The 19,160-nt window shown below is 44.6% G+C and overlaps 1 protein-coding gene across 8 annotated transcripts in view; it reads right to left on the bottom strand.

Moving 5' to 3' along the window:
* Slc11a2 (solute carrier family 11 member 2) overlaps positions 1–19,160 on the bottom strand; it is a 33,879-nt gene that overhangs the window by 14,345 nt on the left and 374 nt on the right. For 2 of the 8 annotated variants that reach the window (XM_051189904.1, XM_051189903.1), the window contains exons 2-10: positions 18,981–19,098; positions 9,321–9,392; positions 7,160–7,308; positions 6,368–6,493; positions 4,604–4,723; positions 2,699–2,805; positions 2,147–2,217; positions 1,975–2,042; positions 259–414 (exon numbers count right to left, since the gene is read on the bottom strand). In XM_051189904.1, coding sequence (XP_051045861.1) covers positions 259–414; positions 1,975–2,042; positions 2,147–2,217; positions 2,699–2,805; positions 4,604–4,723; positions 6,368–6,493; positions 7,160–7,308; positions 9,321–9,392; positions 18,981–19,098 — 987 coding nt within the window. Of the gene's footprint in view, positions 1–258; positions 415–1,974; positions 2,043–2,146; positions 2,218–2,698; positions 2,806–4,603; positions 4,724–6,367; positions 6,494–7,159; positions 7,309–9,320; positions 9,393–17,613; positions 17,768–18,088; positions 18,221–18,758; positions 18,888–18,980; positions 19,099–19,160 lie in introns of those variants that run through there. The other 6 variants (XM_051189905.1, XM_051189910.1, XM_051189908.1 and 3 more) reach the window with 5 other exon arrangements.

A 19,160-nucleotide genomic window follows, 5' to 3' on the forward strand; every position in this document is an offset into this window, starting at 1 on the left:
ACTGGACTAATTATCCACAATCTCAGCAAAGGAAGGTCTGACTGTGAAAGCCCTCCTTCCCTCCAGACCTCTAGACTCCCAGATCTTTCTTGAAGAACACTAGCCTGGAATTGAGGGTCACTTTTCCTGGTCAATTTTGTGCTAAACACGGACTAGCCAGTATAAGAAATACCATGCTCCAGCAGTTATAAACTAAGTTTGCATCCCTTATACTTAAAGGGAAATCTCCCACAAACAATACAAAAGGGCACTGCTCACCTTGACTAAGGCAGAATGCAGGTACATGTTGTGTGGCATGATGACAGCTCCCACGATGCCCACAGCCTGCTCAACCTGTGGGGTGCTACAGCCTGAACAGGATGGCACGAACATGCCCCTGAGTACTTGGCTCTGGTTGGGCTTCACTGTAACATACTACACAGCAACATAACACCTATTAGGCTTTACTGGAACATGGATTGGGGAACATAGCACCAGGCACTGGCATCCTTCACTCCTTTACCCTCTCAACTACCTGGACTAGGGATATGGAGTCATCAACAAGTACTTGCCTATTGTGCACAAGGCCCTGGGTTTAACTGCAGCATCATCAATGAATGGGAACAAAGGGCCGCTGTGGTCTGAATGTAAACTGTCACAGGCTCACAACTGGACTCAAGCCCCATTACACTTGTACTCTTTGGGGATGTGATGGAAACTCTGGCAGGTGGAGGCCCCCTGGAAGAAGTAGGTCAGTGGGGGCATCCCTGGCCCTAGCTGTGTCCTGCATCTCTGTGCTTCTGTTGGCACTGAGGTAGTCTCCTACACCATGTCTCCAGCAGCCAGGGTATTCTGCCCAAGGAACTGCAGGCCAGAGCGAGCCCTCCAAAGCCCTAGCTACCTATACCCTTTACCCTCCTGTTACTTTCCTCAAGTATTCTGGTTACAATAATCAATGATAACTAATACCAGGGCTTGTTTCCAGAGGTCAGAGGATTCAGGACTATATATTCTGAATATCTTACATGACACTTAAAATGTACAATGCAGATATACAGAGAACACAGTGTTCTGAGGAAACAAACGGGCTAAAGGTCTTATTATTTACGTCACTGTAACTGCTGATACAGATCCAAGAATAGTCCAGTTCTTGAACCCACCCCCCTCACACTGTCCACCCTTGCTTGTCTAGGAACTACCTCTGTTTGCCACCCGTGTGTAGGGAGTGGGCCATTCCTTAGCACTGCTCACCCAAACTTGCTCCTGGCTCAGGATTTCTTTTACAAGCATTGGGACAACCTGAAAAAAATCTACTTATAGACTAGATAAGTAGAAACTGGTTTACAACAACTGGACATTAAAAAGGTATGATAGGCAAGACACAAGCCAGAAAAATAATCAATCACTTATTACTCATCAACAGGTTTTCGGTTGTTTTTTTTGTTTGTTTGTTTGTTTTTTGTCTCACTCTATAGCCCTGACCTGGAACTCTCTAGGTAAATCAAGCTGGCCTCAAACTCACAGAGACAAGGCTGTCTCTATTTAGTAGCTAGTATTGAAAGTATGAACCACCACACATATTTAAAACCACCATCAGCTGGTTTAATACAGGAACCAGTCAAGCTGTAATGAATTAATTTCGGCCATGATGAGCATAAAGAGAACTGCTTTGAGTTAGCAATTGAGAGTAACCTTCTGTCTGTCCCACCCCAAAGCTGGTCTGCTGTCTGGGTAGCCAGCTGATTTGGTACTGAAAATGCTGGTCTTGAAAGGCCTAGTCACTTTTGACCCCAAAATCTCTACAGGCCTTCCTGCATATGAATACTTGTCACAGACTACATCCTTCAAAAGCAGCCCAGAAGTACACTGGCTTTTTGTTGATTTAATACAATCAAACTATTCTGGCCTTATTATTGCTTTTTATAATAAAAGATTACAAACAAAACAAAATGAAACTTTGTTTAAAATAGTTAACCAACAGCCTGGAACACTTGCCTCATATCCAAATGTGAGGGCCATAATAGTGATGAGAAAGCCAAAAAATGCTTCCAGCTTCCGCAAGCCTAAAGGGGAAATGCAGCAGTGAACACACAGAAGACAAACTTCCCCACAGCCATGTGCCTGAAGCCAGAGGCTTTGATGCACCCACCAGTTCTACTGTCCTTACCATATTTGTCCAAAAAGAGAAATACAAAAGTATCCGCAATGGTGATGAGAACTCCACCCCACAGGGGAACCCTAGGTTAGAGACAGAGAGATTAAAGGCCCAGCGAAGAGGCTTTCTTCACATCTAGTCCCACACAGAAAGAACACCAGGGTCCCCAGGTGGGCCTGGGGAGCAACCGTGGCAGGAAGCCATGGTGGTTGAGAAGCAGCATCCACTAAAGGACACCCACTGGCACTCACCCCTGAGAGCTTACTGTGTCTGATGTGTAGAACAGACAGCCAAAAAACATGGGTCAGACACAAAAGGACCCCACTATGCAGTGACAAAAGCAGCCCTTCCTTACAAATGAGTAACTGTACAAAGTGCCACACAGCCCATTTAAATAAGTGCACATCATGGGAGTGAGAGCTGCAGAGACCATGTCTGCTGGGGAAGGTGAGGGTGGCTCTGGACAAGCTGAATACTGAATTTTGAAAATGAGCTGGCTCTCCATTTCACCCCATCTTTGGGATCCAGCTCAATACTGACAGTGTTCAAGAGGGAAGCCCCCACCTTCCTGCAGACAGGAGATTGATGGCGATGGCTGAGCCAATGACTTCCTGCATATCAGAACCAATGATGGCCAGCTCCACCATCAGCCACAGGATAATCCGTGGGACCTACAAAGCAAAAGATGATTCTGATCATTCATTTCCAGAACTTCCTCCTGCATCTGGAATTCAGAATTTGGCACAGACAGCCTTCCATAAGCCCCCAGACTCGAGAGAAATACCAGAACTCAGCCCTACAGAGTAGGAAAGTGTGCTTCCTGTGGCAAACTGTAAACCCAGGGAAGGGTGGCAACCCAGCTCTTTGCTCTCCTTAATCCTTCTCAGGAGGTGCAATCTCTATTTACTTTCTACTTTTTCTCTTGCCTAAAAATAATCTAAAAAGTTTCAGGGGAAAATAAATATACAAATATGGTCAACATGGAAGTCAAGAGAGAACAGGAAATAAGCAATGAAGAAAACCTCTATCAAGCCAGGCAGTGGCGGTTCATGCCTTTAATTCCAGCACTCGGGAGGCAGAGGAAGGTGGATCTCCGTGAGTTTGAGGCCAGCCTGATCTACAGAGTGTGTTCCATGACAGCCATAAGCAAGCAAGAAACAAATATATATATACACACAATTATCTGGGTAAGGCGTTAGAAAAATGGCTCAGGACTAAAAGCACAAGACCAGATCTCAGGCGACTGACAACGCCTTCAGCCACAGGGGAACCCGGAGCCTCTGGCCTCTACAAATGCTCATAGTCACATGTATATATCCAAATACATACACACAATTTTAAAAAATAAAAATCCTGCTTAAAGTGTTCATGGTAAAGCAGTTGAGAATAGATGGAAATTAGCCAACTAAGAAAGTAAATCTAGACCAACAAATGAATGGAAAAACAAATTTAGTTATTGTTGGCTTACTGACACCAAAAAGAAAGCCTCCAGATACTATCCAAAAAGTTTCCTGTCACAAATAGCTATTAATATGCACAAAGAAAGGACATCAAAGGGAATTATAAACAGCAACATTTTCTAAACAGTTGGTAAAAAAAAAATTTATATTTACCACACATGGTGGCACATGCCTATAACACCTATACTCAGGAATCCTAACAGGATATTCAAGAGTTCAAGAACATCCTAGGGGAGAGGGAGGGAGGGATGGAGGAAGGATGAGAGGGAGGGAGACCACTGACCCACCAGCCTAAGAGAATAGAAAAGAAAAATAAGACAATACCTCTATGTTCACAGTCAGAAATGAGACTAAACATTTAGGGCACATCCAAGGGAGGCCTGTTTCATATCTACAAGTGAACTAACTTAAAAATGCTTTTTAGCCATGACAGAAATGATTCAATCTCTAGGGTACTGGTCAAGTACATGTGAAGGTCTGAGTTTTATCCTCAGCACCCCCTGCAAAAACAGAGGTCATTCCCACTTTAGGTGGCAAGTAAGAAAGCTAAGATACTTAAAAGAATACTATAGGTTCAGAGTAAATTGAAAATAACCAGCATATCCAAAGGTCCTACCACATATACTTTGCAAAAACAAAAACAAAAAAACATCTTTTAAAAGTGATTATAACATCAAACAAAATAAGGAGTTACTAGTAAATGCTTACTCCTGCTGAATTCCCTTAAGGAAATGTGTGTGTGCCTGTAATTCTAGGAATTAAGGGTTGAAAGAACTGTTAGGCATTCAGTTCAATGTGAGCCTGGGCTGCATGAGCCTGTCTCAAAACAACAACAAAAAAGTGAGTCCCATGTTAGATTCTGAAGGAAGACACGGGCTGACAGCAGAAGCATTAGGATCCCCTTGGTACTCCTATGTTCAGGGACACTGGCCCAATCCGGTCTGGCACATAATGCCAGACACACAGATTGCAGCATGGTAGCAGACAAGCATGACAGCACGCCACTCACCTTGGGATACTGACGGTGACACACTTCAGCGAGATGCAAACCGGTGACTACTCCAAGTCTAGCTGCAAGGCGCTGGAGCAGCAGCCCAACGATGGTAGCCAGCAGAAGCACCCACAGCAACTAAAGAGAACATCCCCAACACTCATTAGGCTACTAAAGGGCTTTTTGCCTGGTTGCTTGGGAATGTTAACCAGGAACAGTTCACTCAGGGCAGAGCCAGATCAGGGAGTTACTTCCAAGCCCTGTATCAGCTTCTACACACGACCCACTAGGCAACTGGCATCTTTCTGATCCTCGGTTTCCCATCTATTGTTTCCCTAAGGAAATTATGTGGATAAAACAGAGACCATGCCAGGTGGTGGTAGTGGTGCACACCTTTAATTCCAGCACTTGGGAGGCAGAAGCAGGCAGATCTCTTGTGAGTTTGAGGCCAGCCTGGTCTACAGAGCGAGTTCCAGGACAGCCAGGGTTACACAGAGAAACCCTGTCTTGAAAAATCAAAACCAAACTAAACAAAACCCAAGAGGCCACATAGCAAGGCCTCTTCATGCAAGTGTCACTGCCAATGAAGACCTGTGCATGCTGGGACAATGAGGGAAGAGAATGGCCATGGGCTCCTAAGTCTGAATACGGTGGGGAGGATCAGAAAGTGTGGTCTTGATGGAGGTGTGTCACAGGGACAGTTATGAGACTTCAAAGGCCCAGTGCCATTCCCAGTATCCTCTCTGCTTCCTGTTTCTGGATCAAGATAAGCTCTCAGCTGTCCCCACTGCTCACACATTTGCTCTACCATCATGGGCTCTAAACCCGCTGAAATTGTAAGCCCAATTAAAAGTTGTTTTGCCTTGGTTTAAAAGTTGTCTTGACATAGTGTTTTGTCACAGCATTAGAAAAGTAACTAAGATAGGAAGCCAGAGACACCAAGCCCCAGACTCCTCTGCCATGCAATCAAAAGTTTTCATATAACATTTTATCCCCTAAAACTTCACTAACAGCCTATTTATCAGAAGCCATACCAATACTGCAACCAAAAGGCCAAGAGCAATTGGCATGAATAACACAGGTGGTGAGAACTACTTGACAACCCAAGAAACACTTTTTACTGATGTGCATCACTTACTGAGAAACTGCTCGCAGTGACGTGACCAGCCCACAGCATTGTAAGCAGAGAACATGAGCTCACAAGAGCACCAGGTGCTAACACAGAAGGACACACACATGCCGACTAACGGCATATGATAGGACACATCTTACATTTGCTTTTATTTCTTTCTCTCAACTGAGAACAGCTCCACGGTGAACTAGGTGCGTGTGTGCAGAGGATGGGGTACATTTTAACCTTTTTGCAGTAGATGTTCATATATCCTAGGATAGTAAATTATAAAACAGATTACTATCTGAGCTGGGCATGGTGGTACACACCTTTAATTCTAACATTTGGAAGACAGAGGCCAGTCTGGTCTACATAGTGAGTTCCAGGATAGTATGTAAGTAAGTAAAATAGATGATTATCTGTATATATTTTATTCATTTATAACATACCTAACTTTTAAATTTTCACTATTTCTAAGCCATGCACTTCATCTGTGGTTTTCACAAGTTGCTGCTAATCTAGAAAGACCCTACATGTAAGTAGACATGCACAGTTCAAATCTATGTTGTTCAAGGGCCAACTCTACCTGAAGGTAGGATGGGGACAGTAGGGCAAGGCCCTGGAGTCCATCCTCAGCAATAACAACAGGTGGGGTAATACTGGATGCTCACCTTAAATCCAGCCACTGCTCCAGACTGCAAATCAGATTCGATGTTTCCTGGATCCAGGTAGGCAATGCTCATAAGAAAGCCAGGTCCTGTGAACGCCCAGAGTTTACGGAAGCTAAAACAAGAGTACTATAAAAGAGAGAGGAAAAGCAGCCTGAGTGTCACTTGTTCTAAAGTCTCCACTATTTTGTCACATGTCAAGAAGCATCACCACCTGCATGGGATCAGGATGGGCAGTGCATGTGCCCAGGTTTCACAACCAGCTCATCTACTTTTTACCAACAAGAACGCCGCTTTTCTCAATGACAGCCCCTCCTTTACCTGCTCTCCATCAGCAGCCACTCATTCTAAACTAAAGTAACACAGCACGTTATGCTCACATGCTCCCACACAGGAGCAGAGCCATGTCTGAAAAAGGAAAATCCAGCCGGGCGGTGGTGTCGCATGCCTTTAGTCCCAGCACTTGGGAGGCTGAAGCAGATGGATCTCTGTAGGTTTGAGACCAGCATGGTCTACAAGAACTAGTTCTAGGACAGCCTCCAAAGTTACACAGGGAAACCCCTGTTTTGAAAAACAAAACAAAAAACCCAGACAAACAAAAAAAGAAAGACACAAAACCCACACTTACACACATTACAAAATGCTCACTAATACCACTTAGCACCTTTCCCAAAGGTTTATTTATCCTGGTGATGTCAGGAGACCCAAGGTTGTTGAGCCACAGGTGGCTGGCAGATCTTTCCCTTGAAGGCTTTCCCTAGGACACATGGTGCCCTGTGAAGAACCATCACTTACCTCCTCTTCAGGAATGGGGATCTTCTCGTCAAAGTAGGTGGTGAAGAGCTCCTCTGAGTCCCCAGTGGACTGCGGGAGGGAGGAGTTACTATAGGCAGGGTTGATGGTACTAAGACTGGCAGAGTCTCCATGGTCTCCAGAAGCGCCATCTGTGTTAAAGGAACAAAGTCCACTGATAGGCATTCTCAGTCATGCTGCAATCAAAATTTTCCCCTCATGGGGAACGATCCCTTGTCTAGTACATGCTCAGCCATCACCAAACAACAGCTTTAGACCCAAAATTAATTTATCTTACATCTGCACACACAAGAGACCAGCCTGCCTCTATCCTAAATGATTTAATCAATCTACATTTTAAAATAAATGAGCATATTTATTTAGAGACAAGGTCTCATGTAGCCCAGGCTGGTTTGTGCCAAGTTCAAGATGAGTCTGAACTGGGTCCTCCTGCATCTACCTCCCTGGGAGGTAGCTGGGATCACAGCCACCGCACCTGGTTTTATATGGCGCTGAGGACTGAACCCAGGACTTCATGCATGCTAGGTAAGCTCTCTATAACTGAGTTACATCCTCAGCCCCATATATTAAATGTCTTTACAGGGTAATATGTGCACATGGTGGCTGTGGTACAAGCCTACACCCCTAACTCTTAGAAGCTAAGAGAAGACTGAGACTTCACAGTCAATCTGGGCTACACAGCCAGACCCCATCTCAAAGGGGATACAAAAAGGCCTCCAATAGCTCTCTCAGTCTTGGATCAATTTAGCATATTTTATTACTCCTCTGAGAATTTCACAAAATGTATTTTGATGACACTCAGTTGTTACCCCTACTTATCCCCTTAACTCCTCTCAGATCCATGCCCTACCTCCTCCAATTTTGTGTCTTCCCTGGATCAACTTTAACACTAAACACCATACTTTTCTTATTCTACACCTCTACAACCCACTTGATAGTTTTTAGAATCACTTCACTTTTCTCTAAGAACACTGACATGCCTGAAAGGCTAAATCAAAAGGATTACAAAGTTTAAGGTCAGCCTAGACTACAATTTAACAAGACTTTGCCTTGAAACAAATGAACGACTCATACCTATGACTCAACATTGACCCACTAGTAACTCAGAATCCTAATTTTTTAATTTTATTTATTTTGGTTTTTCAAGACAGGGTTTCTCTGTGTAACTTTGGAGCCTGTTCTGGAACTTTCTCTTAAGACCTGCTGGTCTTGAACTCATAGAGATCTGCCTGCCTCTGCTTCCCAAGTGCTGGGACTAAAGGCATGCGCTACCAACGCCCAACTCAGAATCCTAATATTTTGGAGAAAGTAAGATAGTCAACTAGGACATCCTCCCATCCCATCACCCCACAGGACTTACTCTAAGAATCATTCTTGGGTACCATAGCTCTATCAGACTCACACAATAGAAAAGAGGACTGCAAAACCCTGCCAGAGTTCAGACTACATCTGACACTAAAGGATATGTCTAAGCAGGAAGCCTAGGAGCCCTGACTAAGGTCTAAGCATAGGACTGAAGGGCTGGTGGTCACGGGTGCTAGCACCCTTTCGACAGTAGGAATCATAAAAGCCCTAGAGCAGTGTTTCCCTGAAGTCTGCATTTTACAGTCAATCTTAAATGCAAGGGAGGGAGGAAGGCCTAGCAGAAAAGGGCTAGTCCACAGAAGCATATAGAGTCCACTGAGCTGCAGGCATCACATAGCTTTCTTCTCTTTCCCATAAATCCTTACATCAACTAAAAAAACCAGAGCTCTGATTTTTTTTCTTGGTCCTCACCATCTTCACTAAGCAGAAAGTGGCCAATCTAGAGGAGGAGCTAGATTCAGACAGGTCCCTGTGTGTTCCTGCTCTGTACACTTCTGAAACACTGGCAGATATAGTGGGCACATTGGAGGTCACTGCCTAGTCTGGGAATGACACTGTCCTTGCAAGCATTACTGTTCTAGAAACCAAACTAGTTATCACTCAGCTGGCAATTAGAAGTAAGATGTGAGGCAGAATTCTATAAAACCATAAATTCATTTCATTTGTAGCAGATAAGACTGCTGATTGGATTTCTTAAGACAGAAAACAAAAACAGGGACAACCTGTCACTGACTAAAGCCCAATCCCATGCAGATAATGACATGAAGCTGTAAGTTACCATCTGGCATCTTTTCTTCAGGATCCAACACCATGGCAGATACCTGAGTGTCTGTGTTCTTAGAATAAGATTCTATAAGAGAACAGAAAAGTGAAGGATTAGCAAGACTAGAACTAACACATTGTCGCTGTATGGCTGAACCTTTGTATGAAAGGAACAATCCCTCTACTCAATTAGCTAACCCTGAAAATAATCACAACTTTTAAAACAGTATTAAGAGATATTACCAAAAGCAATAATAAAAGGTGAGGCCAGGAGGGTGGTAAGACTGGGCGCTAACAAGCCCCAAGAAGCCCACGTGTGTAGTGCCTCAGTACTGGGGGTCCAAACAACACCAGAACCACACTTGGTTCTCATGGGTTTCTAATTCTATGCACAGCAGAGAAACCAGCTGACAAATCTCTTTGGTTTCTGTTGTTATTGTTGTTATAGTTTTTTGAGACAGGGTTTCACTATATAACAGCCCTGGCAGTCCTGGGACTCGTTTTGTAGACTAGGCTAGCTTCAAACTAACAGACATCCATCCACCTGTCTCTGCTGGGATTAAAGGCATGAGCCACCACTGCTAGCTCCTACCAAATCTGTTTTAACATGCACTAACAGGCTGCCAATCAAGAAGACTTTGCCTCAATATTAACCTATTATTATTAGTCCAAATTAACCCAAAATAGCCTCAAAATTAACCCAAATATCTAACACCAGAATAATCTTCTTCAAAATTCACAACTTTTAAAGAACAAAAGGAAACCAGATTTGTAATAACAAAATTTAGAAGATGGAGGCAGAATAGGGAAATCAAGATCAGCAGCTATATAATCACAAAAATGAATAAAAATAAAGAAATCTAGACCTCTCTGGCCCACCTGACAGTTTAAACTCATGATTCAGTTTTTTGGAAAGGTGGGGGGATGGGAGGGGAGGGTGTTTAGAGTGCATGTGAGAGGGCAGAGAGGGTAAAAGGGAGGGAAGGAGGGAGGGGGAACTGGGATCGAAATGTAAAATAATAAATTTTAAAAAATGCTTTGACTCCAAAATTTAAGTTGAAGGACAAGTTACTGGGGAAAAGGATTTCTATTTTTGTTTCCACAGAAAATGAAAAGATGTGGATTCCTTCCAGACTAATGTGGTTTGATCACGCCAGACTGCCTGAAACAGAGTACAAGCTGATCCTACATTCAAAACAGCTGGACAAAACAGCCCTACAGACTACAGCTAGGATATCTGAATCTTCTTCGAATCCCCCAAGACAGCGCCCCCTACCAGCAGGAAGTAGTTTGGAAAGAACGACGCCCAAATATTGTATATAAATGTTTGTTTTCATTTAATTGGACTTTGTTATATAAAATTAAATAAAAAAAATCAATGCTAAAAAAAAAGAAATAATAAAGTTTATAATGGACAAAAAAAAAAAAAGAATATTCAGTGTAGGTAATGCACTTAAAAGAGATTTCTTAAAATCCAAAACAGGTTTTAAAAGGAAAGTGGGCCATCAAAATGGCTCAGTGGGTAAAGGTGCTTACTGCCAAAGCTGATGATCTGAGTTCAATCCCCCAGAACCCACATGGGGAAAGATCAACCCCCCCAAGTGTCTTCTGACCTCCCCACACTCAATGTGCCAACTACATACATACACACATACACACACACAAACTTAAAAAATAAAAATCAAATATTTGATGTTATTGTGTATTTTTATCTAATATAAGTAGGCAAGTAAATTGTAAACATTTTAGAGTACATTTTGTTTTGTGGTTTTAGTTCTTTTGAGATAGAATTTTATACTGAAGCCAATGCTGACCTGGAACTTGAGGCTATGATCACATCTCAGCCTGCCAGCTGAGCAGGATTAAAGTTTTGAAGTTACTAGCAGCATTCTAAGATATTCCTATACCAGTACACAGAAAGCCAACAAAACACAAAGCATCTGGTCATTTCTGGAGTCTCAAGAATGTACCCTCAAAAGGGAACAGATTCTACAATACAATTTACTCAAACAGCCAAGCCACAGTCCTACCGTTTACACGGCCTGCAGGATCCATTGGGGCAGAGGACAGAAAGGGAAGGGACACCCTTGGTATTGCACAGGTATTGCACCTTGTTTCAGCCATCCCACTGCATCAAGGGAAAGATGCAGCCTTAGAGAACACAGGCAGCAGGCTGGACAGATGGCTCAGTGGTTAAGAGCACCAGCTGCTCTCCCAAAAGAGTTGAGTTCAGTTCCCAGCAGTAACTCACAGCTCTCTTAACTCCAATTTCAAGACTCCAACCACCTCATACATACAGGCAAGATACCAATGCACATAAAAAAATTAATAAAATAAAATAGAATTTGTTAGCTGGGCAGTGGTGGCACATGCCTTTAATCCCAGCACTTTGGGCAGGAGCAGCAGAAGCAGATGGGTCTCTGAGTTTGGGGCTAGCCTGATCTACAGAGTGAGTTCCAAGACAGCCAAGGCTACACAAAGAAACCCAGTGTGTGTGTGGGGGGGTGCCTGGTTGAGGGCCAGTGAGGTGGCTCAGCTGATAAAGGTGCTTGCCACTAAGGGTACCCGAATTCCATCCTCATGACCCACATGGGGGATAGTAGAAAAATAAAATAGAATTGACTCCTGAAAGTTTCCAAGTTCTCATTCTCTCCTGTCTCTGTCTCACACACAATAAATAAATAAATAAATAAATAAAGCTATTTAAGGGAAGGAAGAAAAGGCAGTTGGGAGCCAGGTTTGGTGGTTCACACCTATAATCATAGCACTTGCAAAGTGGAGGCATGTAGCCTCAGCTACACAGCAAATGGGAGGCCAGAAAGGATGGACGGACGGAGGGAGGGAGGGAGGGAGGGAGGGAGGGAGGGAGGGGCAGTAGGAAAGCAAAAAGCAGGTCAAAAGGAAGTACTGAGTTCACTTACATCTTTTTTGGCAATAAAAATGCATCACCAGGCACTTGTATTATTGCTATGTGTAGTAATGAGGCTTAATCCCAGGTGCTACAGCAACATACAACACTAGGCCCTTGAGGGAGGGAGGGAGGGAGGGAGGGAGGGAGGGGCAGTAGGAAAGAAAAAGCAGGTCAAAAGGAAGTACTGAGTTCACTTACATCTTTTTTGGCAATAAAAATGCATCACCAGGCACTTGTATTATTGCTATGTGTAGTAATGAGGCTTAATCCCAGGTGCTACAGCAACATACAACACTAGGCCCTACTTAATTTTCTCAAAATGTAAAGTTTCTATAGACTGTCAGAGCCTTTCAGACAGCTGTTCACTGGGAAAATTCTGCCAAAATATCTGATAGAAGTCCAAAGTGGACAGTCAGCTCTACACTATCTAGCGGGCAGGCACTGACAGCCTAAAGCTTGACTTACTTTTCCTCTGTCTTACTGTCCACATAGTGGTTCAAATTGTGAAATGGTTTTCCTCTCAAATACAAGGAACAGAAGTGCCCTTTCCAGAGAGTCACTTCTGACTCTAACTTTAGGGTAAGTGGCCATCCACCAAGTATCCTCAGCGTCCACTTCTTAGCACTAACTTGTCTTCTGAGGTGGTGAGAACATCTATCCCCTGGTGTCCTCCTTGCAATTCTTCTGCTACTTTAATAAGAAAATTTGATTACCTTAAAACCACACATGGTGCACCCCTGTAATCCCAGCATTCCCCAGGCAGAGGCAAGAGGGCTGGTAGGCTTAAGGCCATCCTGATCTGCCTAGCAAGACCCAGCTCAGCTAGGCTCACATAGTAATGTCCTAGTTTAAAGAAACAAAATAACAGGGCTAGAAAGGTAGCTCAGCAATGGCTGCTCTTCCAGAGGACCTGAGTTCAATTCCCAGAACCCACATAGCAGCTCACAACTATCTGTAACTCCAAGTCCAGGAGATCCAACACCATCACACAGACATGCATGCAGGAAAAATAGCAATTCACTTAAAATAAAAGTAAATCATTAAAAAAATGAAACAAAATAAAGTATGAAATACTAAATATATGTATAACTCTAACAAATTATTTCTTCTTATATTGAAAAAGGCTTGAATTTAAAACAATGGTTTCTTATATTTGTCCCCAATAAGAGGTAAAGGCATTCATAGCCATTTCATTTTAAGGTATAGAGAAGAAAGTTTTATTACCCACTTCCCTCACTAGGAAGAGAAGGCAGGACTGTTTGTATAAATTCTAAATCTCCCCATTTCCTGAGCACCCTTTTCCCTTCCTGCCTTCCATTTCAATAAAATCAAAGAACAGGAACTAGAATACAAGCAACCAAAAACAGCATCTGCAAGGAAGTAATTCACAACAGGGATGCTTTGGGTAAATGGCAAAGCCACCTCCTCTGGATTCTTTCCTTAGACACCAGTAAGTTCCAGAGACACAGTGATCACAACATATAAAATATAAAAGTAATAATAATCCAGAAATGGCACTCAGGTGTTTAAAACCTTCTAGTACATTTACATCTGTGTCTCTGTGTGTATGTCTGTATGTCTCTCTGTGTGTCTGTGTATATGTCTATGTCTGTCTCTATTGTGTCTGTGTATGTCTATGTCTGTGTATATGTCTGTGTGTGTGTGTGTGTGTGTGTGTGTATGTATGTGTCTTTGTGTGTCTGTATATGTCTGTGTGTGTGTCTGTGTGTCTGAGTGTGTGCATGTGTCTATGTCTATGTGTGTCTGTGTATGTCTGTGTGTGGACGTGTGTGTGGTAGATGTGTCTGTGTGTGTGTGTATTATGTGTCTTTGTGTATGTCTTTGGGTGTGTATGTGTGTGTGTATGTGTGGTGTGTGTGTATGTCTGTGTGTGTCTGTGTATGTCTATGTCTGTGTGTGTGTGTGTGTGTTGGTTGTGTGCATGTAGGCACTTGTGTAGGTCAGAGGACAACTTCAGTGTCAGTTCTATCCTTCTACCTCAAGGGCTCTGGGGATCAGCCTCGCAACATCTCTCTGGCTTTCATGTACTCAGAAGGAAATAAGGGCCTGTAACCACACCATTTGGAGGCTGAGGCCAGTGAATCACAAGTTCAAGGCCAGCTAGAAAATGCTTAGTAAGATTCTCAGAAAGTTGAGTGAAACCAACTAAAGAAAGCATAAAGATTCCAAGTCTTGCTGGGGGGGGCACTCCTTTAGTCTTAGCACTTGGGTGGGTCTCTGAGTTCAAGGACAGCCAGTCTACAGATCAAGCTCCAGGACAGCCAGGGCTACAAAAAGAAACCCCATCTCAAAAACCCAAAAACAAATAAGCAAAAAAATGACCTTACAATTCACCCTACCCACCTGGGTTCTACTATAATGCCTTTAACACAACACACCCAAGTACAAACAGTGCTATTACACAAAGCCACTATACCTGAATCAGGGCTGGCTCTCTCCAACACAATGGCCATTGAGACACTAGTTGACAGTCATTTTGCTACTTCAAATGCCACAGTAATCATCTCTCCTCCTACTTGTCTTATCCAAGAACTACAATTTCAGCTCAACAACCCAGCATGCTGCCTCTCACCTGAATTTGACTTTTCAGTTCTCTCTTTGAGATTGACAGAAAAACCTACCCAGATGTGGGATAGGGTGAGGTGGGGAAGGGGCAGCTTCACATAGGCTTTAATCCCAGCACTCAGCACTCACTAGAGGGAGGCAGAGGCAGGCTCTGAGTTCCAGGCCATTGTGGACTCTGTGGGGAGTTATAAGATAGCCAGGACTACATAGAAAGACTGTCTCAAATAAACATTACAAAGCAAGAAAAGGAAAACCTGGCATGGTGACTGATTCATGCTTGTAACTCCAGCTTTCAGAATGCTAAAGTGGGAGGCTAACTTCTCGAAGAAGTTTCAAGCCAGACCACCAGATTCTGTCTGAACACACACACACACACACACACACACACACACGTGTACACACACACACACAGTCAAAGAAGGAAGGGAAGAAGAGGAGGGAGGAGAGACAGATCTGGGGAGAGGACTACAGTTGATAATGAAGCTGCCTGCTTGGGTGTCAAAGAAGATAAGAACACAGAAAAATGTGGTCCAGCTGTCAAGTACTGATCTGTTAGACAAAAGTAGTATTTATCAACCATGACTTTAGATATATGGGCCTGAGGCTGTAGAGATGGCTTGGGGGTTAAGAGCACTCACTGCTTTCTCAGAAGATCTGAGTTCAATTCTAGAACCTATGTCAACTGGCTTACAAAACTGTCTGTAATTCCAGCTCCTGGAGAGCTGACACCTCTAGCACACGGGGAGGACAGGGACACACTGACGCTCACGACATCTATTCCTTCTCTCTGCCCCAGGGTTTACCATCCTGACTGCTCACATGGTTTACTCTGCCCTCCTCTACCTTCGCCTGTCTTTGTTCCTCCACTTCAGACAGAGTAAGCTTCCTGCAAACTTCCTGCTAACCACAGCTTTACAGCAGTGTTTCCGTGGGGTGGGGGTTCTGGTCACCTGGCCTGACACCTCTATCCTATGAACAAGTTCAAAGGCCTTCTCTTAGGGAAGAAAAAAGAAAACAAGAAATATATCAAAAGCATATCATCTACCTCTTGTCACCCAAAATCATTGCCCAAGTCTTTTTTTGCAATATACTTACATAGTTTTTCTCCAGAAAATCTGAAGAGTGATTTTAGTTACATCACATCCAACCCATTTACCCTAATAGGTATTACCTTCAACATTTACTTTCTTTTCCATTTACCCTAATAGGTATTACCTTCAACATTTACCTTCTTTTCTTAGAAGAAAAAATATGTGCCGACTCAAACAGATAGTAAAAGATTCTTAAGCCTTACATGTTTCCTTCTGCTCTTTGGAACCTGATAAAATTTTAATAATTAACTTGTGGCCTTCTCCTTACATATAAATCTGAACACATTTCAACTTAAAGAAGTATTAAATTGTTTCAATACTGATGAGCAAGTAAACTTATGCCACCTGCACTACCACAAAGGGAACAAGCTATGTAAGCTGTGCTTTTCCAGGAACAGAGTTTCTCAATTAGTGATTGGCTCCTAACAATGTTGCTGAGTAAAGAACAGCAGCTTCTGCTGAACTCCTGGGGTCTTCAACCACACGGAGAGGAATTAAGAGGGACAACAGAAAATGAAGGCATCTGACAAAATAGTGCCTAGCCAGGCACAAAGTCAAACAGAAAAAAGATCCTACTTTGTGGATACAATTCTCACTGAACTAAAGCTGCTCACCCAGGGAACCACTGCTTTCCTCAGAGTAGAATCTGGGATTCACAGCCAGCTTCCCTACTCCTCAACAAGAGGTGCTACCAGGAATTCCCCTTCTGCGTCCCACAGGCTTTCCGGAACATGAGAAACCATGTGTACTACCGTCACTGCCTTTTAGGTATGTGTCCAAAATAAACTCTTAACCCAAGCAAGACTGAGAATGAAGTATCTAATAAAAAACAAAACAAACAAAAAAGGCCAGTGTAATCTCAAGGTTACATTTACTAACACAGCCACTACAGAAAATAGCTAGACTGTTACTTCCCAACTTCGTTTGATACACTAAACAGAAGCCCAGCCTGTGTGATAAAACATTACTCACAGAGGCAGAAGGATCTCTGTAAACTGGAGGCCGACTTGGTCTACATATCAGACCAAGTTAGAGCTATACAGCAAGATATAATCTCAGAAAGAAAAGACAAGGATTAAGAAGAAACCGTCTGAACAGTGACTGTCTTCACCTGTAATGTATTGCACTTTCAAACTAATAATATGGCTACAAAGCACTGGCCTGGGTAATCTCTGGCAACGACCCAAGGGATTCCGAGCAAAGACTCATGAGAAGGTCAAAGCCTTAGGAAACAGCAGGCAATAATAAAAACACTTAGCGGCAGGGGACTGGCCTAAGCGCTTTGCTTTGTGTGTATTAACTAATTTAATACCAACAACTTGTTAAGATCCCGCCATCAACCCCAGTTTAAGTGTGTGGAACAGAAAAATGCCTAAGTGGCCTGAACAAAACATTAACACAGCCAAGAAGAGACAGAGACGCCACAGTGGACAAGGTGTACAGCTTCCCGTGGTTTCCCCATAGGTCACACAGAAAGAAGCTCCTAGAAGCCCATCGGCCCTGGCTAGCTCTCCATCCATATGTTTGCTTTTGATGCCTTGAATGACATCGTTGAAACGCAAAGGACAACGGAGTGTCTCTGTATTACACAGAGGAAACTCAACTTCTGTCCTGAGGATGTCCTTCCAAACAATAAGATGTATCAATGAAGCCCTGGACCAGAAAACTGACATGAACAAAGACTCAAAAGGAGTAGTACCAAACAAGCGATGTGAAAGTACCGGGCCTAGGAAGCTGCCAAGAAGGGGCGCATCCATCGCGTGCAAGGTGCCCCTGAATAAGGCCTGGAAGGCGCAAGGACCCGGCTGCACTCAATCCCGAAGCTTGAGGCCTTAAGGCGGCGGGGCTAGCAGGGTGCTGTGCTGCGGGAGGCCGGATCCCGGGCTCCGGGAGGAGAATGCGTCACGGACCTCCCGCTCCACGTCGCGCCTGCTCTGTGCACCCCCAACCCGGGGACGCCTCCCAGCGGGTCGGCCGGAGGAGGAGCGATCGGGGACGCGTCCCAGGTCGCGGGAACAAGCCAAGGCCCGTGACCACGGGCGCCCATGCCGACCCCGGAGCCCTCCGCGTCTCCTCGGGATACCGACTCTCCGCCGACCTCGCCGACGCCGTCCCCGAGGGCTGCCGTGCCCTCTCGCTCGCCCGCCCGCCGGCTCGCACAAAGCGGAACGCCGTAACCCCTGACCCCTCCAGCACCTCGGCTTACCGGCTCGGCCACCACCTGACACGCCGCGCCGGCGCCTCCATATCCCAGAAACCAGCGCCTAGCAGGTCGACCTCCTGCCCTCCCGCGATTGGCCGGCAGGACCGGAGCCCCGCTTCCTGATTGGCTGGACTCCTGCAGCTGACTCCTGCGTGGCGGGCGGGCTGGCAGCGAAGGTTCCGCCCACCCATGCTGGCTAGGGGTGGGGCCTAGTTGGGGCGTGTCCGAGCCGGAGGCGTGGCCCGGCTCCATCCCAGCCATTCAAACCTACCGCGTTCCTCACGGTGGCAACTCCCCAGCCCGGGAATGCTAGGGACATAAACATTTTTGGCATAGTTCCCACCATCTCTTTTTAAGCAACCACAAACCTGTTTCCTCCTAAAAGGTGATGACTACGAGATAGAGCTGCAACCGATAATAAGGTACCATGGCAGTCCCTTTCTGGCCTCTTGGGCCACAGCACGGTGTCCACCGATTCACCAACACCACCCTACGTCTGGGAGGAACCGCGAAACTTGGACCAGCGAAGCCAGTTGGGCCGCACCGATTGTCTTCCTCCCAAGCCTTTCAGTGAGTTATTTTCCATCCCACACAGCTGTGTCTTCTCCCCACACTCTACCCTGCCTTCCCCAAAGCCGTCCCGCTCTGTCCCCAGCCTCACACCTCAGTCCTCTGAAGACGACCAAGTGGGGAGAGAATAAATGGCCTGACAAGTCCCCCAACTTGCCACGAAGTTCTTAAGAGCCACCAAAAACTTTTTTCCCTCGTTTCCCCCTACTGGCTACAGCAGTAGCGATGACAGCTCTGTTTCCTTTTCGTAGAAACTGCCGGGAGAAATGTTCATTATTTGGTAAGAACGGAGATAGGAAGAATGCGTGAACCCACCAAAAACGGAAATTAAAAAATAGGATAACAGCAAAAAGTAAACTGGGGACAAAAAGAAACGGCTAAACAAACTTCCACACCCTGGCGAGGGCTGCTGCTTCCCATTCAGAGTGGTCTCCTGAAAGAGAAAACGGCACACGTTAGTTCTAGCCCAGAACCTATCCTCAGGGATCCTCTGTT

This window comes from Phodopus roborovskii, unplaced genomic scaffold (assembly GCF_943737965.1).
Source record: "Phodopus roborovskii unplaced genomic scaffold, PHOROB, whole genome shotgun sequence".
Classification (NCBI taxonomy): domain Eukaryota; kingdom Metazoa; phylum Chordata; class Mammalia; order Rodentia; family Cricetidae; genus Phodopus; species Phodopus roborovskii.